The sequence below is a fragment of the Oncorhynchus mykiss genome, chromosome 21 (assembly GCF_013265735.2).
Source record: "Oncorhynchus mykiss isolate Arlee chromosome 21, USDA_OmykA_1.1, whole genome shotgun sequence".
In the NCBI taxonomy this organism is placed as follows: Eukaryota; Metazoa; Chordata; class Actinopteri; order Salmoniformes; family Salmonidae; genus Oncorhynchus; species Oncorhynchus mykiss.
In genome coordinates, this window is record NC_048585.1 from 44,303,420 (window position 1) to 44,319,533 (window position 16,114).

The 16,114-nt window shown below is 46.0% G+C and overlaps 1 protein-coding gene across 4 annotated transcripts in view; it reads right to left on the reverse strand.

Moving 5' to 3' along the window:
- The window catches only part of LOC110500852 (neuroligin-2-like), a 210,935-nt gene that overhangs the window by 124,062 nt on the left and 70,759 nt on the right, over positions 1 to 16,114 (reverse strand). For all 4 annotated transcript variants that reach the window (XM_036957939.1, XM_036957938.1, XM_036957936.1 and 1 more), the window contains exon 2: positions 2,504 to 3,480. In XM_036957939.1, the coding sequence (XP_036813834.1) occupies positions 2,504 to 3,002 (499 nt within the window). In that variant the 5' untranslated portion in view covers positions 3,003 to 3,480. The remainder of the gene's footprint in view (positions 1 to 2,503; positions 3,481 to 16,114) is intronic.

Sequence of the window (16,114 nt, forward strand, 5' to 3'; positions counted from 1 at the left end):
TTCACATTCTCCAGCACCAACATATGCGAGAATGGCGCGTTACTATGTTTAGCAGTAATGGCCCCTTTGAAGAAATGTCCCTTTAAAGAAATGTCCCTTTAAAGAGGTCCTGTTTAAAAAGATAGTCTTTAAGATTCACAGCGTGTTCCTGTTGTGACACACATGGCTGCGAGTGAGGGAGAGAGAAAGAAGTATGCTACTGGATTATTTTAGGATACACTAAGGGGCAGTTATAGGGGAGGTGTGGGGTACAGAATAAAGCACATGGACTGTTTGTCTACAGTGGTACGGTGGACGGTTTAGGGCTGGTCGGTAAAAAGGACCAAGAAGGACACAGGTAACAGGAGACGTTGGAAAAGGTTTTTATCAGACAGCAAACAAAAAGGAAACATGAGGTTTGATTTTTTTTAAATTCCATCTGCTGCCAGTGACTGTCCAGTGTGTGTGCATGCCAGGGCGCGTGCATGTGTGTGCGTGGATATATAGGTAGGTGTGTGTGTGTGTCTTCCTCATCTTTCACATCCACAGCCAGCTCAGGGAGTGGAGGGGGACGCTGGGCAGCTGATCAATGCCTTCCCATCATTCTCTGTCTAGGGGGACAATATCCCCCCCCCCCCCCCCCCCCCCCACACACACACACACACACACACACACGAGAGAGACATAGACATATACATATTAGACAGCCAATCCCCTGGTCCCATAGGCAGATAGTGCTAGCCTCAGCATTACACTAACACAGACAATGTCATTGCAGAAGGTCCTTATATCCAACTACATACCACCATGTTGAAGGTCAAACACTCTGGGTGTGTCTGAAATGACACCCTATTCTCTTTAGTGGCCCTGGTTTAAAGTAGTGCGCTAACTAGGGAACTGGGTGCCATTTCGGAGGCAGCGTCAGAGTTGAGCTTTGTTCCACTCTATAAAGATGTGCCATTGCAGGCGAATCCTTCTCAGTGCTGTGCTGTTCTCTGGATGGTACTGACATTTAGCTACAGTGAGGGAGTGACGTGTGTGTGTGTGTGTGTGTGTGTGTGTGTGTGTGTGTGTGTGTGTGTGTGTGTGTGTGTGTGTGTGTGTGTGTGCGTGCGTGTGTGTGTGTGCGTGATGGCTGAGGTAAAACAAAAATTGCCCTGTAAGTGAGCATAAGGAAGAAAAACTGAGAGAGAGACAGAGAAGCCTGGTGTGATTTAGAGATACTCTAGGTCTCTGTGTTTTGGGTTTTAAAGGGGGGGGGGGGGGGGGGGGGAGAGCAGGTGGTGAGTTGTGAGGTCTAAAAAGCCCTAGCTCCCCAGAGATCTCTCAGGCTTTAATCTGACTTTGGTGGTCTCCCCACTTTTATTTCCCTTACTCTGTCTTTTTGTGTAGCAGGTTGCTGTCCAGGCTCCCCCAGGGTGGGGATGGAGAGAAAAGACCGATGCCCATCATGGTTCCTCACTTCACTGTGGATGTGTGAGGAGAGGGACGGTGAGACCCAGATTGACTCCTCTGATACACACTGGCATCAACAGCAGAGAACACACACGTGGTGGGACAATCATTGTGGATACCCCAGTGGAGCTGTGCTGGACTGTTAAAGTACTGTGTTCTTTTGCCGTTTTTCAGAACACACAGGCACTTCTTAACCTCGCATAAAAGCCTAAAAGTGCAGATAGTACCTAGTGTTAGTAACAGTTAAGAGTGAGTATCTAAAAAGCTGTGTAAAAAAAATATATTGACAGCTTGGAGGTTAGTGTGTGATATTGAAAAAGAAAAATGAGTCCCGTGGGTGATGACAATTACACTTTTAGTACGATATCAGGTGTTTGTATCTTTGTAATAAACCCGTTAAATATACACTATTTCCTAAAAGCTGATCGATATGTAAAAGTGTCTGAGTTTGTACGAGAAACGCAAGAAAAATAAAAAGATTCAAATCCCAAGCATAAAAATTATTTGTGTAAATGATTTGAGGGAAGGAGTGCAGTTTCTAGGCAGGTTTCAGATACAGTATTTTCAGGTGACAGATGTAAGGTTGAGTTGAGTTGAAAGAATCCCCCTAACCCAATCCGTCTTCCCTCTCTCCTTCCCTTCCTCACCACAGACCTTCGAAGATGGACAAAACAGTCGGAAATGATTCTGAGGCAAGGAACGTTTAAGATAGTTAGTTGAAAGAAACCCTCGTCTTCTTCCTTCCCTCTCTGCTTACCTTGCTCAACCCAGACCCAGACGTCGCTCGTCTCCTCACCCCAGACCTACTGAACCAAAGAAAGATTCAGCTCTGGATTTGGGCAAGGAGAGTGAGGTTTTAGGGGGGTTAGATATATTTTGTGGCAAAAGACGGTGGGAAAAATATTGTTGCGTCCCAACCGGGAGTAAAAAAAGAGAATTAGGTATGTTTCTAGTGACAGATCTCGCTCAGTTAAAAGTACCCCGCCCCTTCCACCTTCCATCTCTCCTCACCCTACCCCTGAGTGGCACCCCCTATGGGAGCGAAGGACCACCCCTACCCGACACTCACCGTCCTCGGTGGGCACGTAGATGTTGAGGTAGAGGCAGTCCTCGCTCTGGTTTTGGATGTAGCCGGCTGCCACATCCAGGTTGTCTGTGAACCACACCGGCAACATGATCTCCGGCAGCACGCCGTGCACGTTCTGCGGGCACACCGGGGCGAACGCTGTGGCGTTGCGGATCTCCTGCCACGAGCCAGGCGCCTCGGGCAGCTGGAAGCGGCGGTCTCCGATGGGCGCTGTGGCATAAGGCACGCCCAGGTACTGCTCCACTGGCCCCAGGATCTCGTTGTTCAGGTCCTTTTTGAGCCCTCGCAACTTGCCGTAGTTGGTGGTCACCATGGGGGGCTTGTTGGCGGGGTTCATCTTCTGGCAGGATGTCAGGGAGAGGCGGAGAGCCAGGCCCAGGAGCCAGACTAGACAGGTGTCGGCCATGTAGCAGCGGGGGTGGAGACTAGAGGCGAGACCCCGCCCACTTGGTTTACACAGGGATAAAGGGAAAAGATACATGACTGGCAGCTATAGAGACTCCGCCTCCAACTAAACGTTTATCGTCCGTGTATGTCTGTTTCCCAAAGAGGACTCAATGTTCATGAAGGTATAGATGATTGGAAAGAAAGGACATCGCAATGGAAAGAGAGAAGTGGTGGTTGAGAGTGTTTATGAAAGAAAAAGTGGACCCTCAAAAAAAGGGGGTCTGGAGCGAGGGAGTGAGTGCAGGAGGATAGGTGGAGGAGTGGAGTGGCGAGGGGGTGGGGGGGGGTGGGGGTGCGGTGTAAGACAGAGGGGCTGGAGGGGTGGAGGGTTAGGGGGAGACCGGGCGGTCTTTAGAAGGTGTGGTTGTGGTTAGTGTTGGTGGTCTACGGTCGCGGTCGGGAACGGCTCCACGGTCAGAACTCTGTTACGTTCCATCCTCCTGTACGGTCCTCATCGCGGTCAATGTCTGCGGTCACAGTTCCTGGTCAACGGTGGCGGTCACAAACTAACCCTGCAGAAGAGAGGGAGGAGAGAAGAGAAGGGAGAAAGAGGAGAAAATAAGAGATAAAGTGTCATTATACAGTGTCAACCATGTTTGGTAAAAATCCTCATTGTTTTTGGTAAAAATCCTCATCATGTTTGAAAGAAGAATTGCAAATGGAAATGGTTAAAAAAAAAAGTGACGAAAGCGAATGCATCAGCACACTTGACATCACAAAAATCCTACCAATCAGTAGAAGCCATCATTCATTTGTCTATTGCTTGTCTCGGGTCACCTCCGACTTCTATACATTAAAACACCTTCACTGTCACAGCTCCAGTTAGACTACGCAGGGATTCGCCAGAGCTCCAAAGATAACTCATTCAAGTATAGCCACAATCATATCGCTCATTCCAGCCCTCTATGATCATCGCTGATCCAGCCATAGTCCTTATTATGGTCTGTAATCGTCATGGAGACGCTATTGATGCCTTAATTTAATAGTTATAGGTATTAATTTCCTATTGGGCAGCTGTGGCGGGTAGCACTGTGAGTATGAGAGGAGGTGACACAAACACATACACACCCGGAAGCATGCGCTGCTCGGACACACACACACATGCATGCAGGCACGCACGCACACACACACACACACACACACACACACACACACACACACACACACACACACACACACGTTCCCTAACACACACATGCGCACACAGAAACACACTGGATCCTGGCTTAGACCGGCCTTTCAGCGCCCATAAGGGTCAATGGTCACCAGTTGCTGTTTATAAGCAGCTTAGAGAAGCTTCCGGATGTTTTGGATTGCCAGCTGTGGTGCACTAACACACATACACAGCAATAAGTATATACACGCATGGGAACGCAGACATCCTGACTCATAAGAGAGAGATAGAGAGAGAGAGAGAGAGAGAGAGAGATAGAGAGAGATAGAGAGAGAGATAGAGATATATATATATATATAGAGAGAGAGAGTGAGAGTGAGAGATAGAGATAGAGAGAGAGGGGGAGAGAGAGAGATAGAGATAGAGAGAGAGAGAGAGTGAGAGATAGAGAGATAGAGAGAGATAGATAGAGAGAGAGATAGAGAGAGATAGAGAGAGAGAGAGAGAGAGAGAAAGAGAGGGGAGAGAGAGGAAGAGAAAGAGAAAGAGGGGGAGAGAGAGGGGGAGAGGGAAAGAGAGAGGGAGAGAGAAAGAGAGAGAGAGAGAGAGAGGGGGGGGGGGGCAATTCCACAGTAACAGTGTGATGCTGTTACAACTCTATACACAAGGACAATGTTTAACAATTTTGTACAAAAACACATTTACTGGAAGAAGAGTGCAGATGTAAAGTTTGGTAACAGAATCTCCCTCAGATTTTTACGTGACCCTGTTTTCCAAAAAATCCGTTAAATATCAATTCTGAATTAGGATTCAATGATGTCTGCAGAAAGAATTGGGTGTCAGTCGTATATGATGATTGCGGGCTTTGAAAAAATATATTTTGGTTGTTGAACTACAGTAAGTGGAGTTCCACCCAGAATGACGATAAAAGCACCACACCATGGTTCCCTGATCTGTACTACACAGAAATGCATAATTATGAATCTCATTCTGTTCATGGTGATGTATTCTGAATAGGTACACAAAGGTAGAAACATGCTAAATTCTCCCTTGCAAGTGTGTAGAATAATACCCAAATATGCAATTATTCTAATCTCTGCCCCCAAACAAGACAACATTTGGTTGGTCCGGGCCTCCTCAGTGGTGCAGCGGTCTAAGGTACTGCATTGCAGTGCTTGAGGCATCACTACAGACCCGGGTTTGATCCCAGGCTGTGTCACAACCGGCCGTGACCAGGAGTCCCATAGGGAGGCGCACAATTAGCCCAACGTTGTCCGGGGTTAGAGGAGGGTTTGGCCCGGAGGGGGGGGCTTTACTTGGATCATTGCGCTCTAGCGACTTCGGTCGTCAGTTGAACGGTGTTTCCTCTGACACATTGGTGCAGCTGGCTTCCGGGTACAGCGGGTGGGTGTTAAGAAGCAGGGTTTGGCAGGTCATGTTTCGGAGGAAGCATGAATCGACCTTCACCTCCCGAGCCGGTTGGTGAGTTGCAGCGATGAGACAAGATCGAAATTGGGGAGACAAAGGAGGTAAAATACAACAACAACAACAATGTGGGGTCGGTCCGGACCAAAACGCAACAAGCAAAAATGTCAAAGATTTTACTGATTTTACCTGTAACTATTCCCCAGGTCGTTGGCTGTAAATTAGAATGTGTCAGTCAACTTCCGTGGTTAAATGTTAAAACAGTACAGTAGAGCAGTGATTCACGACGGGGAAATGTTGAATGATGTCAAACATTTTGTTATTTTTAGATGAAAAATACTGCAGTCTGATTTCAAACCACTAAAACCAGGTAGAGAGTGATTAAATACCTGTTTTTCTTAAATCACAGTATTTTTCATTTAGATCTATTAGCAGCGCTATTTAGCACATTTGGTTGAGTTTGTGATCTCAAACCAGCGAGCTCATTCACATTCTTCATCAAAAATATGGGCAAATTCAATGATTTACTATTTTCCTTTGTCATATAATTGATACATTTACTATCAATATAGCATAAAAAATTATCCTGATTGCATTTTGACCTCCCCCCCAAAAAAACGCAATGCGAATACTGGGTCACGACTGAGACAACCGGAGTAAATTTGTGTCCTGAAGCAAAACCAATTAAGAACCACTGCGGTAGAGTTCCGTACACTACAGTAAAGTACTGTACTCCAGAGGGTTCTAAGGTACGGCCATTTTACTTGCGTATGCGCCTACATATTTTGATGTGTAACCGGGAATTTTTTTATTTAGGAGCACCACCTAGAAAAATGAAGGATTCTAGATTTATTACCTCAAATATTTTTCATTGTGCTCTTAAATTTCTTTGCGTGCGCCTACATTTTTCTACTTAGGCGCACACGTGCTCCTTGTAAAATAGGTCAGCGTTAGAGCCCTGCCCTACTCTAGTGTGCTCTACTTTACTGTACTAAACTCTACTGTATTAAACTCTACTGTATGGTACTAAACTCTACTCTACTGTATTAAACTCTACTGTATGGTGCTAAACTCTACTCTACTGTATTAAACTCTACTGTATTGTGCTAAATTCTACTCTACTGTACTGTACTAAACTCTACTGTACTGTACTAAACTCTACTGTACTAAACTCTACTGTATTAAACTCTACTGTATAGTGATAAACTCTACTGTACTGTATTAAACTCTACTGTACTGTACTAAACTCTACTGTACTGTACTAAACTCTACTGTATTAAACTGTACTGTACTAAACTGTACTGTACTAAACTCTACTGTATTAAACTCTACTGTACTGTATTAAACTCTACTGTACTGTACTAAACTCTACTCTACTGTATTAAACTCTACTCTACTGTATTAAACTCTACTGTACTGTACTGTACCAAACTCTACTGTACTGTACTAAACTCTACTGTACTGTACTAAACTCTACTGTACTGTACTAAACACTACTGTATTAAACTCTACTGTACTGTACTGTACTAAACTCTACTCTACTGTATTAAACTCTACTGTACTGTACTAAACTCTACTGTACTGTACTAAACACTACTGTATTAAACTCTACTGTACTGTACTGTACTAAACACTACTCTACTGTATTAAACTCTACTGTACTGTACTAAACTCTACTGTACTGTGCTGTTTAAACTTGTAAAACAGACGTCTATAATTGGTTCAGATTTGGACTGACAAAATGTCAACTACTTTACAATGTCCATGGACGTCAGCTGTCGGTCAGTGCTCAGTGGGTGAGGACGCTGGTTACAGTAAATGGAAAGTGAGGGGGCTCATGGGTAGGTGTCAGTAAGAGCCAGGAGAGGTGACATTAAAACAACATTTCTCTGCACCTATCTGGTGTATGTGACAATAAAACATTTACAGTAACTGGAGATAGAGAGCCAGGGAGAGAGCGAGGGATCGGTTGTTCAGACTGTTTTATCACTCTTTCTTTTACCACCAGACGACAGAAAGAGAACAGAAACCCGTTATGAGATGAACATGACAGTATGCCAGTGGAAGGGAGGACAGTAGCAGGTGACTCAACTGTGGCTTGTGGCTACTATGATTTCCCATTGTAGCCAAGTCAGTTGAAGTCATTCTGTTACAGATTTTTTGGTCATTCGGTTACTGATTTGGTAACAGAATGATGTGTTTTAACCCCTTAATAAATGATAAACCAAATTGTTATCAGTAAAAACACTAACTAATTGATAGGTCTACCTTCACTTGTTACTTCTGTCTACTTTCATTATCCTCCCTCCTCCCGCGGGAGAGAAATTGGAAAATATCTTCAAGATATGTGGATTTTTGGTAACAGAATGACACTAGGCAATATTTCTTAAACTTAGAGAAGGCAAATCATTTCTGCAAAACTAAATATAAGTGTTGATATTAGCTGGCAGGGTGCTTTACTTCAACATTATTGTGTATTGATGCATTTCTGACACCTTTTAAGACTTTTTCTGGAAGTTGTTTTCTAAGACTCCTTTTCCATTTGTTTGACCAGAAATCAAAGCCTTTATTTCTTTCCACTTTTTAGAATAGAAAATGGTTGAAAAAACATACTAAATGCCTTAATTTCTCAAAAATAGACTCTTAGCTTTCATTTGACACCAAATTTGATGTGCTCCTATCAACTTCCCGTCCGTGCTAAGGGTGCTTCTTACATGGAAATTCTCGAGGGCATTCAACAGGCCGCGACACCAAATGGCACCCTAATCCCTATGTCATGCACAGAGCCAATAGGACTCTGATCAAAAGTAGTGCACTATAAAGGGATTAGGGCTCCGTTTGGAACACAACCGGAGTCCCTCCAGTTTGTCCCTTGTTATTGTGTTATCGCCATCCTATAATTGCTCAATTTAACGTCTTCATTAACCGTATTATTGCTTCGGCTGCCTAGGTTTTCGTTTTGCCAATAAAGCTATTTGAATTTGAAAGTGAGGAAGCGGAGACAGCGAGGTAATATGGGAGTTAATTAGAATGTGTTCTGATGGGGCAATGAGGATACAAACACTGATAAGCCGATGCAAATAGTAATGAGACTTGGTTATGTGCAAAAAAGACTCTTTCTTTGCTTCAAGAATACGATTCTGTATTTTAGGTAAGTTTCAGCAGCTTGGGGTAGAAAAGTGTTGCGGATATGATGTGCCTTGTAAAGGTTTGCAGGACTGTGGGTTATGTAATTGGAATACAATGCAAACGTTCACCTTGTGACACCTGTTCGATATTTTCCTTCCCACTGCATTGTACATTCCATCTAGTTGTGTTTCTGTCTGTTTCTATTGCACCCTCATGTGTCCTCTCGCCCTCTCAGCTTATTTTCTCTCTTCTTCTTCCCGTCTTCCTATTCTATTCTCTCCCAACCCCTTGTCTTTATCCAATGCTTGTAGCCCCCAAGTGTGCATGTGTGTGTTTTTTGAGTACACACACGCTCCAGAGTGTGTGTGTGTGTGTGCCTGCAGTCTTATGTGAGTGTGGATACACATGTTACAGTGTGTGTGTGTGTGTGTGTGTTCATGCGTGCGTGTGTGCGTGCGTGCGCGTGCAACACGCATCATTCTGTCCTCCTGTGTGTCAATGTGTGTGTGTGTGTGTGTGTGTGTGTGGGGGGGGGGTCCCTAGTCTCTTCCAGGACTTTCTATTCTCTAATTAAACCTCAGAGAGAGGAAAGAGAGAGACCAGTGGGCTGCTCTAGTAGAGCCCAGAGCCCAGTGAGAGAGAAACCCTACCCACGCACCCAATAACCTAATCATAACCTAATCACACCAGGCCACAACACATTACATTTTCATGCTCAAAAACACATTAAAGAGGCTACCAACTGAACTCAAAGCAAACTGGAGGAGGCTAAAATCACCTTGAGGACAGTGTCTGTGGCACACTGTTAAACTTATCTCAGATCAGGGAGCAAAAACAGCAAAGAGAGGAAAAATCCATTCATAGTTAATATGAAACTGATCTCGGGTCAGATCATAGACACTACAATTGCGATAAGGACAATGACTTTGTAGACCTGCTAAACTGATCTAAGATCAGTGTAATAACGGTCAAGGTGACCTCCAGGTCACACCCCGTCCTGGGGCTTGGGGAGAGAACAATCCATGGTGGACATCAAGGAGCGTGGCAGAGGTTAGGCTGCCTGGGGGGCCCTCCAGGTTTTGGGGCACGTCTGAGAGGCTTCTAATTGGATAATTGCTTCAATTACAGAGCCCTAATTGGCCTAGCTAATGTTGCCGGGGGGTAGCTGTGGAGCAGCGGGGGGTGGTGGTGATGGATGAATAGAAGAGGGGGAGAGAGAGAGGAGGGAGGAGGAGGGAAAGAGCCAGGGATGGCAATACTCGCTTATTAAAGATGGTACATCAGCAAAACACTCTGTATTTTGTATTGTTACTGTTATTATTATTATTACTATTTTAATTATTAGAAGAGAACAGAGGAGAGCACACCACGTCAACGGCAGAGCCGTCAGTGTGAAAACAAAAGCCTATAAAAGCATTCACTTGTGTGTGTGTGTGTGTGTGTGTGTGTGTGTGTGTGTGTGTGTGTGTGTGTGTGTGTGTGTGTGTGTGTGTGTGTGTGTGTGTGTGTGTGTGTGTGTGTGTGTGTGTGTCTGTGTCTGTGTGTGTGTGTGTGTACAGCACGTCTGTGTGTGCGTGTGAGTTCTGTCCTCTCCACTTGGCCCTGTGGACCTTCTAGCATCTTCTCTCCTCTCCACTGAGCCACGGCGCTCATCTGAATCTGGCTCCAGACCCACAGTACAGTACAGACATTCAGTATTAAATCCTTCCTCTGGAGTTGGGTCGGGAATGGCTTGTCTGACCACTTTAGTCTCCAGGTGTTTCTATAGCCTCTTCTCTCTGTCTCAGTGGTCTGTTCTAAAGGCCTCGCTTGTCTGACAGAGGTGTGACTGGCGACAACTTGGTTCCTTTCGACAGTGGACTCTCAGAGACCCTCGTTCTACTAGCGAGAGATAATAACCTAGCCAACCAGGCAGCGAGACAGTGTGTCGGTGTGTGTGTGCGCACGTGCATGCATGGAACCAGAAAGCAGCCCATTGAGTCGTCAAAGAAGCAGGGGAGATATCTGGGGATACGATGGGTGAGTGTGTGTGTGTGTGCGTGTCCTTCCCGACAACACCAATCAATCACCTCTATTAAACCCTCAGGGAAGAAAATTGAGGAACAGCCATAACCGAACACTGTTTTAAAGCCCCTCTCTGGTGGAGAGGCACAGCCATAAAAACAGACGGACACCGCAGAGGATCCACAAATAAACCAGACGGACACCGCAGATGATCCACAAATAAAACAGACGGACACCGCAGATGATCCACAAATAAAACAGACGGACACCGCAGAGGATCCACAAATAAAACAGACGGACACCACAGAGGATCCACAAATAAAACAGACGGACACCGCAGATGATCCACAAATAAAACAGACGGACACCGCAGAGGATCCACAAATAAAACAGACGGACACCGCAGATGATCCACAAATAAAACAGACGGACACCGCAGAGGATCCACAAATAAAACAGACGGACACCACAGAGGATCCACAAATAAAACAGACGGACACCGCAGATGATCCACAAATAAAACAGACGGACACCGCAGAGGATCCACAAATAAAACAGACGGACACCACAGAGGATCCACAAATAAAACAGACGGACACCGCAGAGGATCCACAAATAAAACAGACGGACACCGCAGAGGATCCACAAATAAAACAGACGGACACCGCTGAGGATCCACAAATAAAACAGACGGACACCGCAGATGATCCACAAATAAAACAGATGGACACCGCAGAGGATCCACAAATAAAACAGACGGACACCGCAGAGGATCCACAAATTAAACAGACGGACACCACAGAGGATCCACAAATAAAACAGATGGACACCGCAGAGGATCCACAAATAAAACAGACGGACACCGCAGATGATCCACAAATAAAACAGATGGACAATGCAGATGATCCACAAATAAAACAGACGGACACCGCAGAGGATGCACAAATAAAACAGATGGACACCGCAGAGGATCCACAAATAAAACAGATGGACACCGCAGAGGATCCACAAATAAAACACACGGACACCACAGAGGATCCACAAATAAAACAGACGGACACCACAGAGGATCCATAAATAAAACAGACGGACACCGCAGATGATCCACAAATAAAACAGACGGACACCGCAGAGGATCCACAAATAAAACAGATGGACACCGCAGAGGATCCACAAATAAAACACACGGACACCGCAGAGGATCCACAAATAAAACACACGGTACACCACAGAGGATCCACAAATAAAACAGATGGACACCGCAGAGGATCCACAAATAAAACAGACGGTACACCACAGAGGATCCACAAATAAAACAGATGGACACTGCAGAGGATCCACAAATAAAACACACGGTACACCACAGAGGATCCACAAATAAAACACACGGTACACCACAGAGGATCCACAAATAAAACAGATGGACACCGCAGAGGATCCACAAATAAAACTGTGTGTGTGTTAGTGGCGAGTGGGTCAGCTGTTTGTTCACCCACACCCGCCCGCAATTGCTAATAACCTATCCACAACCGCCTGACTATATGTGGTAAAGTGAAAATCTGAGGCCCACACCGGACCCTAGCCCGCTGTAGAGACGGGAGAATGATTTCCTGACAGGGGGTGCAGGATCCCCCCCCCCCCCCCCCCCCCCGCCCAATTTATGTTTCTGCTTATAATTTCCTACATTTTGGTCGGCTATTTGTTAAGCAACTTGTCTATAATTAGATACACGCAGCTTCTCTTCTGTCATTAGCCTATATGTTGCCCTAGAAGACTTAAATAAACCCTTGCTCACCAGAATAATGTCATAAATCGATAGAATGCATTCTTCAATCTAGATGATTTCAGTACAATTCTATGTCATCTCTGCCTCGTTCGTGGAGCGAAGTCATTTCGGTACCGGGGTGAAAATGCTCAAATCAGTTTGACCGGTTGTAAGGAAATAGAAAGCTGTGAAAATGACCCAACATTATATTTCTCCACTCCTGTTCCCGAGTCAAAATGTAGTCTATATTTGGTGTACCATTTTACTGCAAGAAATGCATAGTTCTGCAGGGGTTAGTATTTAGGCTATGTGAGAGGTTATAGACCTACAGTCAGTGTCCTGATTTCCATTTAACCTATCTGAACAGTAGGCTGCAGTTCTCTTTTTGCCTCGGGGGATCGGCATGAACTTTTTCAGCCCGTTCCCATAGATTTTGGCGATTGGTGTGCAGGCTATTTGGCGTGCCTACAGTTAGGCCCTAGTGGCAGCCTAGTGGTCAGAGCGTTGGGCCAGTCATCTGAAAGGTTGCGGGATCGAATCCCTGAGCTGACCAAGTAGAACTCTGTCGTTCTTCCCCTGAGTAAGGCTGTTCCCTGGGCGCTGTGGATGTTGAGTAAGGCAGCCCCCTGTGCCTGAGGCAGCCCCCTCTGATTTAGAGGGGCTGGGTTAAATGTGGAAGGCATTCAGTACAACTGACTAGGTCTTATGCACTAATGCCAGATAACCTACAATAATGAAATAATACATCTCAATGTAGCCTGTAGATATAAATTGCACGCGAATGACACATTTTGTAAGGTATTGTTTTCTCTTTATTGACCCTACGCACTATTTAATGACCCTACACACTATTCAACAAACCTAAACACACCCGCCCCTCGGATATAACCATGGGGACTGTGGGTTATGAGTCGCCCACACACAGCTAGTGTGTGTGTGTGACTATGTGTGTGTGTGTGTGGGGGGGGGGGGGTTCAGCGTTGGGATTCTGAAGCTTTTTTCTTTTCTTTTTTGTTGTTGCATTATTTTACCCCCTTTTTCTCCCCAGTTGGTAGTTACTGTCTTGTCTCATCGCTGCAACTCCCGTACGGACTCGGGGGAGGCGAAGGTCGAGAGCCGTGCGTCCTCCGAAACACAACCCAACCAAGCCGCACTGCTTCTTGACACAATGCCCACTTAACCTGGAAGCCAGCCGCACCAATGTGTCAGAGGAAACACTGTACACCTAGCGACCTGGTCAGCGTGCACTGTGCCCGGCCCGACACAGGAGTCACTAGTGCGCCGTGAGACAAGGATATCCCTGCCGGCCAAACCCTCCCTAACCCGGATGACGCTGAGCCAATTGTGCGTTGCGTCGCCCCATGAGCCTCCCGGTCGCGGCCGGCTGCGGCAGAGCCTGGGCTCGAACCGAGAATCTCTGGTGGCACAGCTAGCACTGCGATGCAGTGCCTTGGACCACAGTGCCACCCGGGAGGCCCCATGATCCTGAAGTTTTGACATAATGACGATGTAAGGTGTTGACTGAGAGACCAGATAGCCCCATTTGTCTTTCCGGGTGCCAAGGGGAGCGTACGTTGAGGGGGGTAGGGCGACGGAAGGGGCGCCACAATATCCTGTGCCAGGAGGAGCACTCTGCATTCTGGGAGGCGGATGGAATGGCCATGCCAAGTCAGCAGCCGTTCACACCACTGTCCACCACAACCGTCTAAGCCCTTCACTACTATGTCTTATGGCATCGCCCCCTCCAATCACAACCTCTCTATCTGTCTGGCTGTCCGCCAGGGAGGAAGGGGGGGACACGTTGACCCAGAGTTCAGAAGAAAAGTGAACAAGGGAGGGAGGGAGCGAGGGAAGAAGAGAGAGAGAGAGAGTCTTCCCGAAGAGACAGTGATCAGATTATGCCCTCTCGTTCAGACACCAAGGACCTGATGGTTTGTTTGAAAACTCTCCCTCTCCTCTCTCTCCTCCCTGTCCTCTCTCTCCTCTCTTTCTCTCTCCTCTCTCCTCTCTCTCCTCTCTCTCCTCTCTCTCCTCTCTCTCTTCTCCCTCTTCGTCTCTCTCTCTCTCTCTCTCTCTCTCTCTCTCTCTCCTATCCTCTCACCCTCTCTCTCCTCTCCTCTCTCTCTCCTCTCTCTCTCCTATTCTCTCTCTCTCTCTCCTCTCCCTCTCCTCTCTCCTCGTTTCTCCTCTCTCTCTCTCTCCTCCTTCTCCTCTCTCTCTCTCTTCCACCAAAGCCAATATACAACATGAGACCAGTCACAGTTGTCTAAGTGCCCGACTGATCTATTATTTAACATTTTTCAGCTTCAGCATTATTGATGCTAAGACCCTTCTGATCTCACAGCGTGTGTGTGTGTGTGTGTGTGTTGTCTGATCTCATTGTCTGCACACTTCACTTGTCAGCCGAGTTCATTCATTTACTGTAATGTTTATTCACTGTTGATCCCCCCTCAAATCCCTATTCACTGGACTTCCTTCATTCAGCCACACACACACACACACACACACACACACACACACACACACACACACACACACACACACACACACACACACACACACACACGGGTAAAATGCTGTAGCAAAAATGGCCTGATAGGCTGGCAGTTGTAGTAGAGCTACAAAGGAGAGGAGGGAGGGTGAGAGAGAACAAGAGAAAGGGGGAGACACACCAGGAACAATACAAAGGCAAGAGTTAAAATAAAATATTTACAGGGTTGAATTTGTGTGAGAGCGTGGTTTCTGCTGAGGGTCAGTGGCTCTGGGTCCAGTTATGATGAGCATGAGACGGGGCATTAATTATCCAGCTACTGGGTGGATTAAGCACGGTCTGACAAACAGAGACTGACACACAGAGACAGACACACAGAGACTGACACAGAGAGGGGCTAGGATACCAATGGGACCCTTATCTAGTTCACTACTTTAGACCAGAGCCCTATGGGGAGGGGGAGAGAAAGGGGGACATCACTCTACTTGTCTTGTCTACATACACCTAATACACACATACATACACCTAATACACACATGCATACACCTAATACACACAGACATACACCTGATACACACATACATACACCTAATACACACATACGTACACCTAATACACACATACATACACCTAATACACACATACATACACCTAATACACACATACATACACCTAATACACACATACATACATACATACATACACCTAATACACACATACATACACCTAATACACACATACATACACCTATTGCACACATACATACACCTAATACACACATACATACACCTGATACACACAGACATACACCTGATACACACATACATACACCTAATACACACATACATACACCTGATACACACAGACATACACCTAATACACACAGAAATATACCTGATACACACAGACATACACCAGATACACACATACATACACCTAATACACACATACATACACCTGATACACACATACATACACCTGATACACATATACATACACCTGATACACACATACTAACAGGCAGGAAAACAGATGCACACACACCAGATACATTGAGGCAGGGGATAGAGAGCTATACCAAGCCCCTAACATAGGGGTCTACACAACTAGTATAGTGTGTGTGTGTGTGTCTGTGTGTGTGTGTGTGTGTGTGTGTGTGTGAGACTTGTGACCGGGCGGACTGTGGCGGTGCATCAAACCCAGCCCCTGCATTGTGCT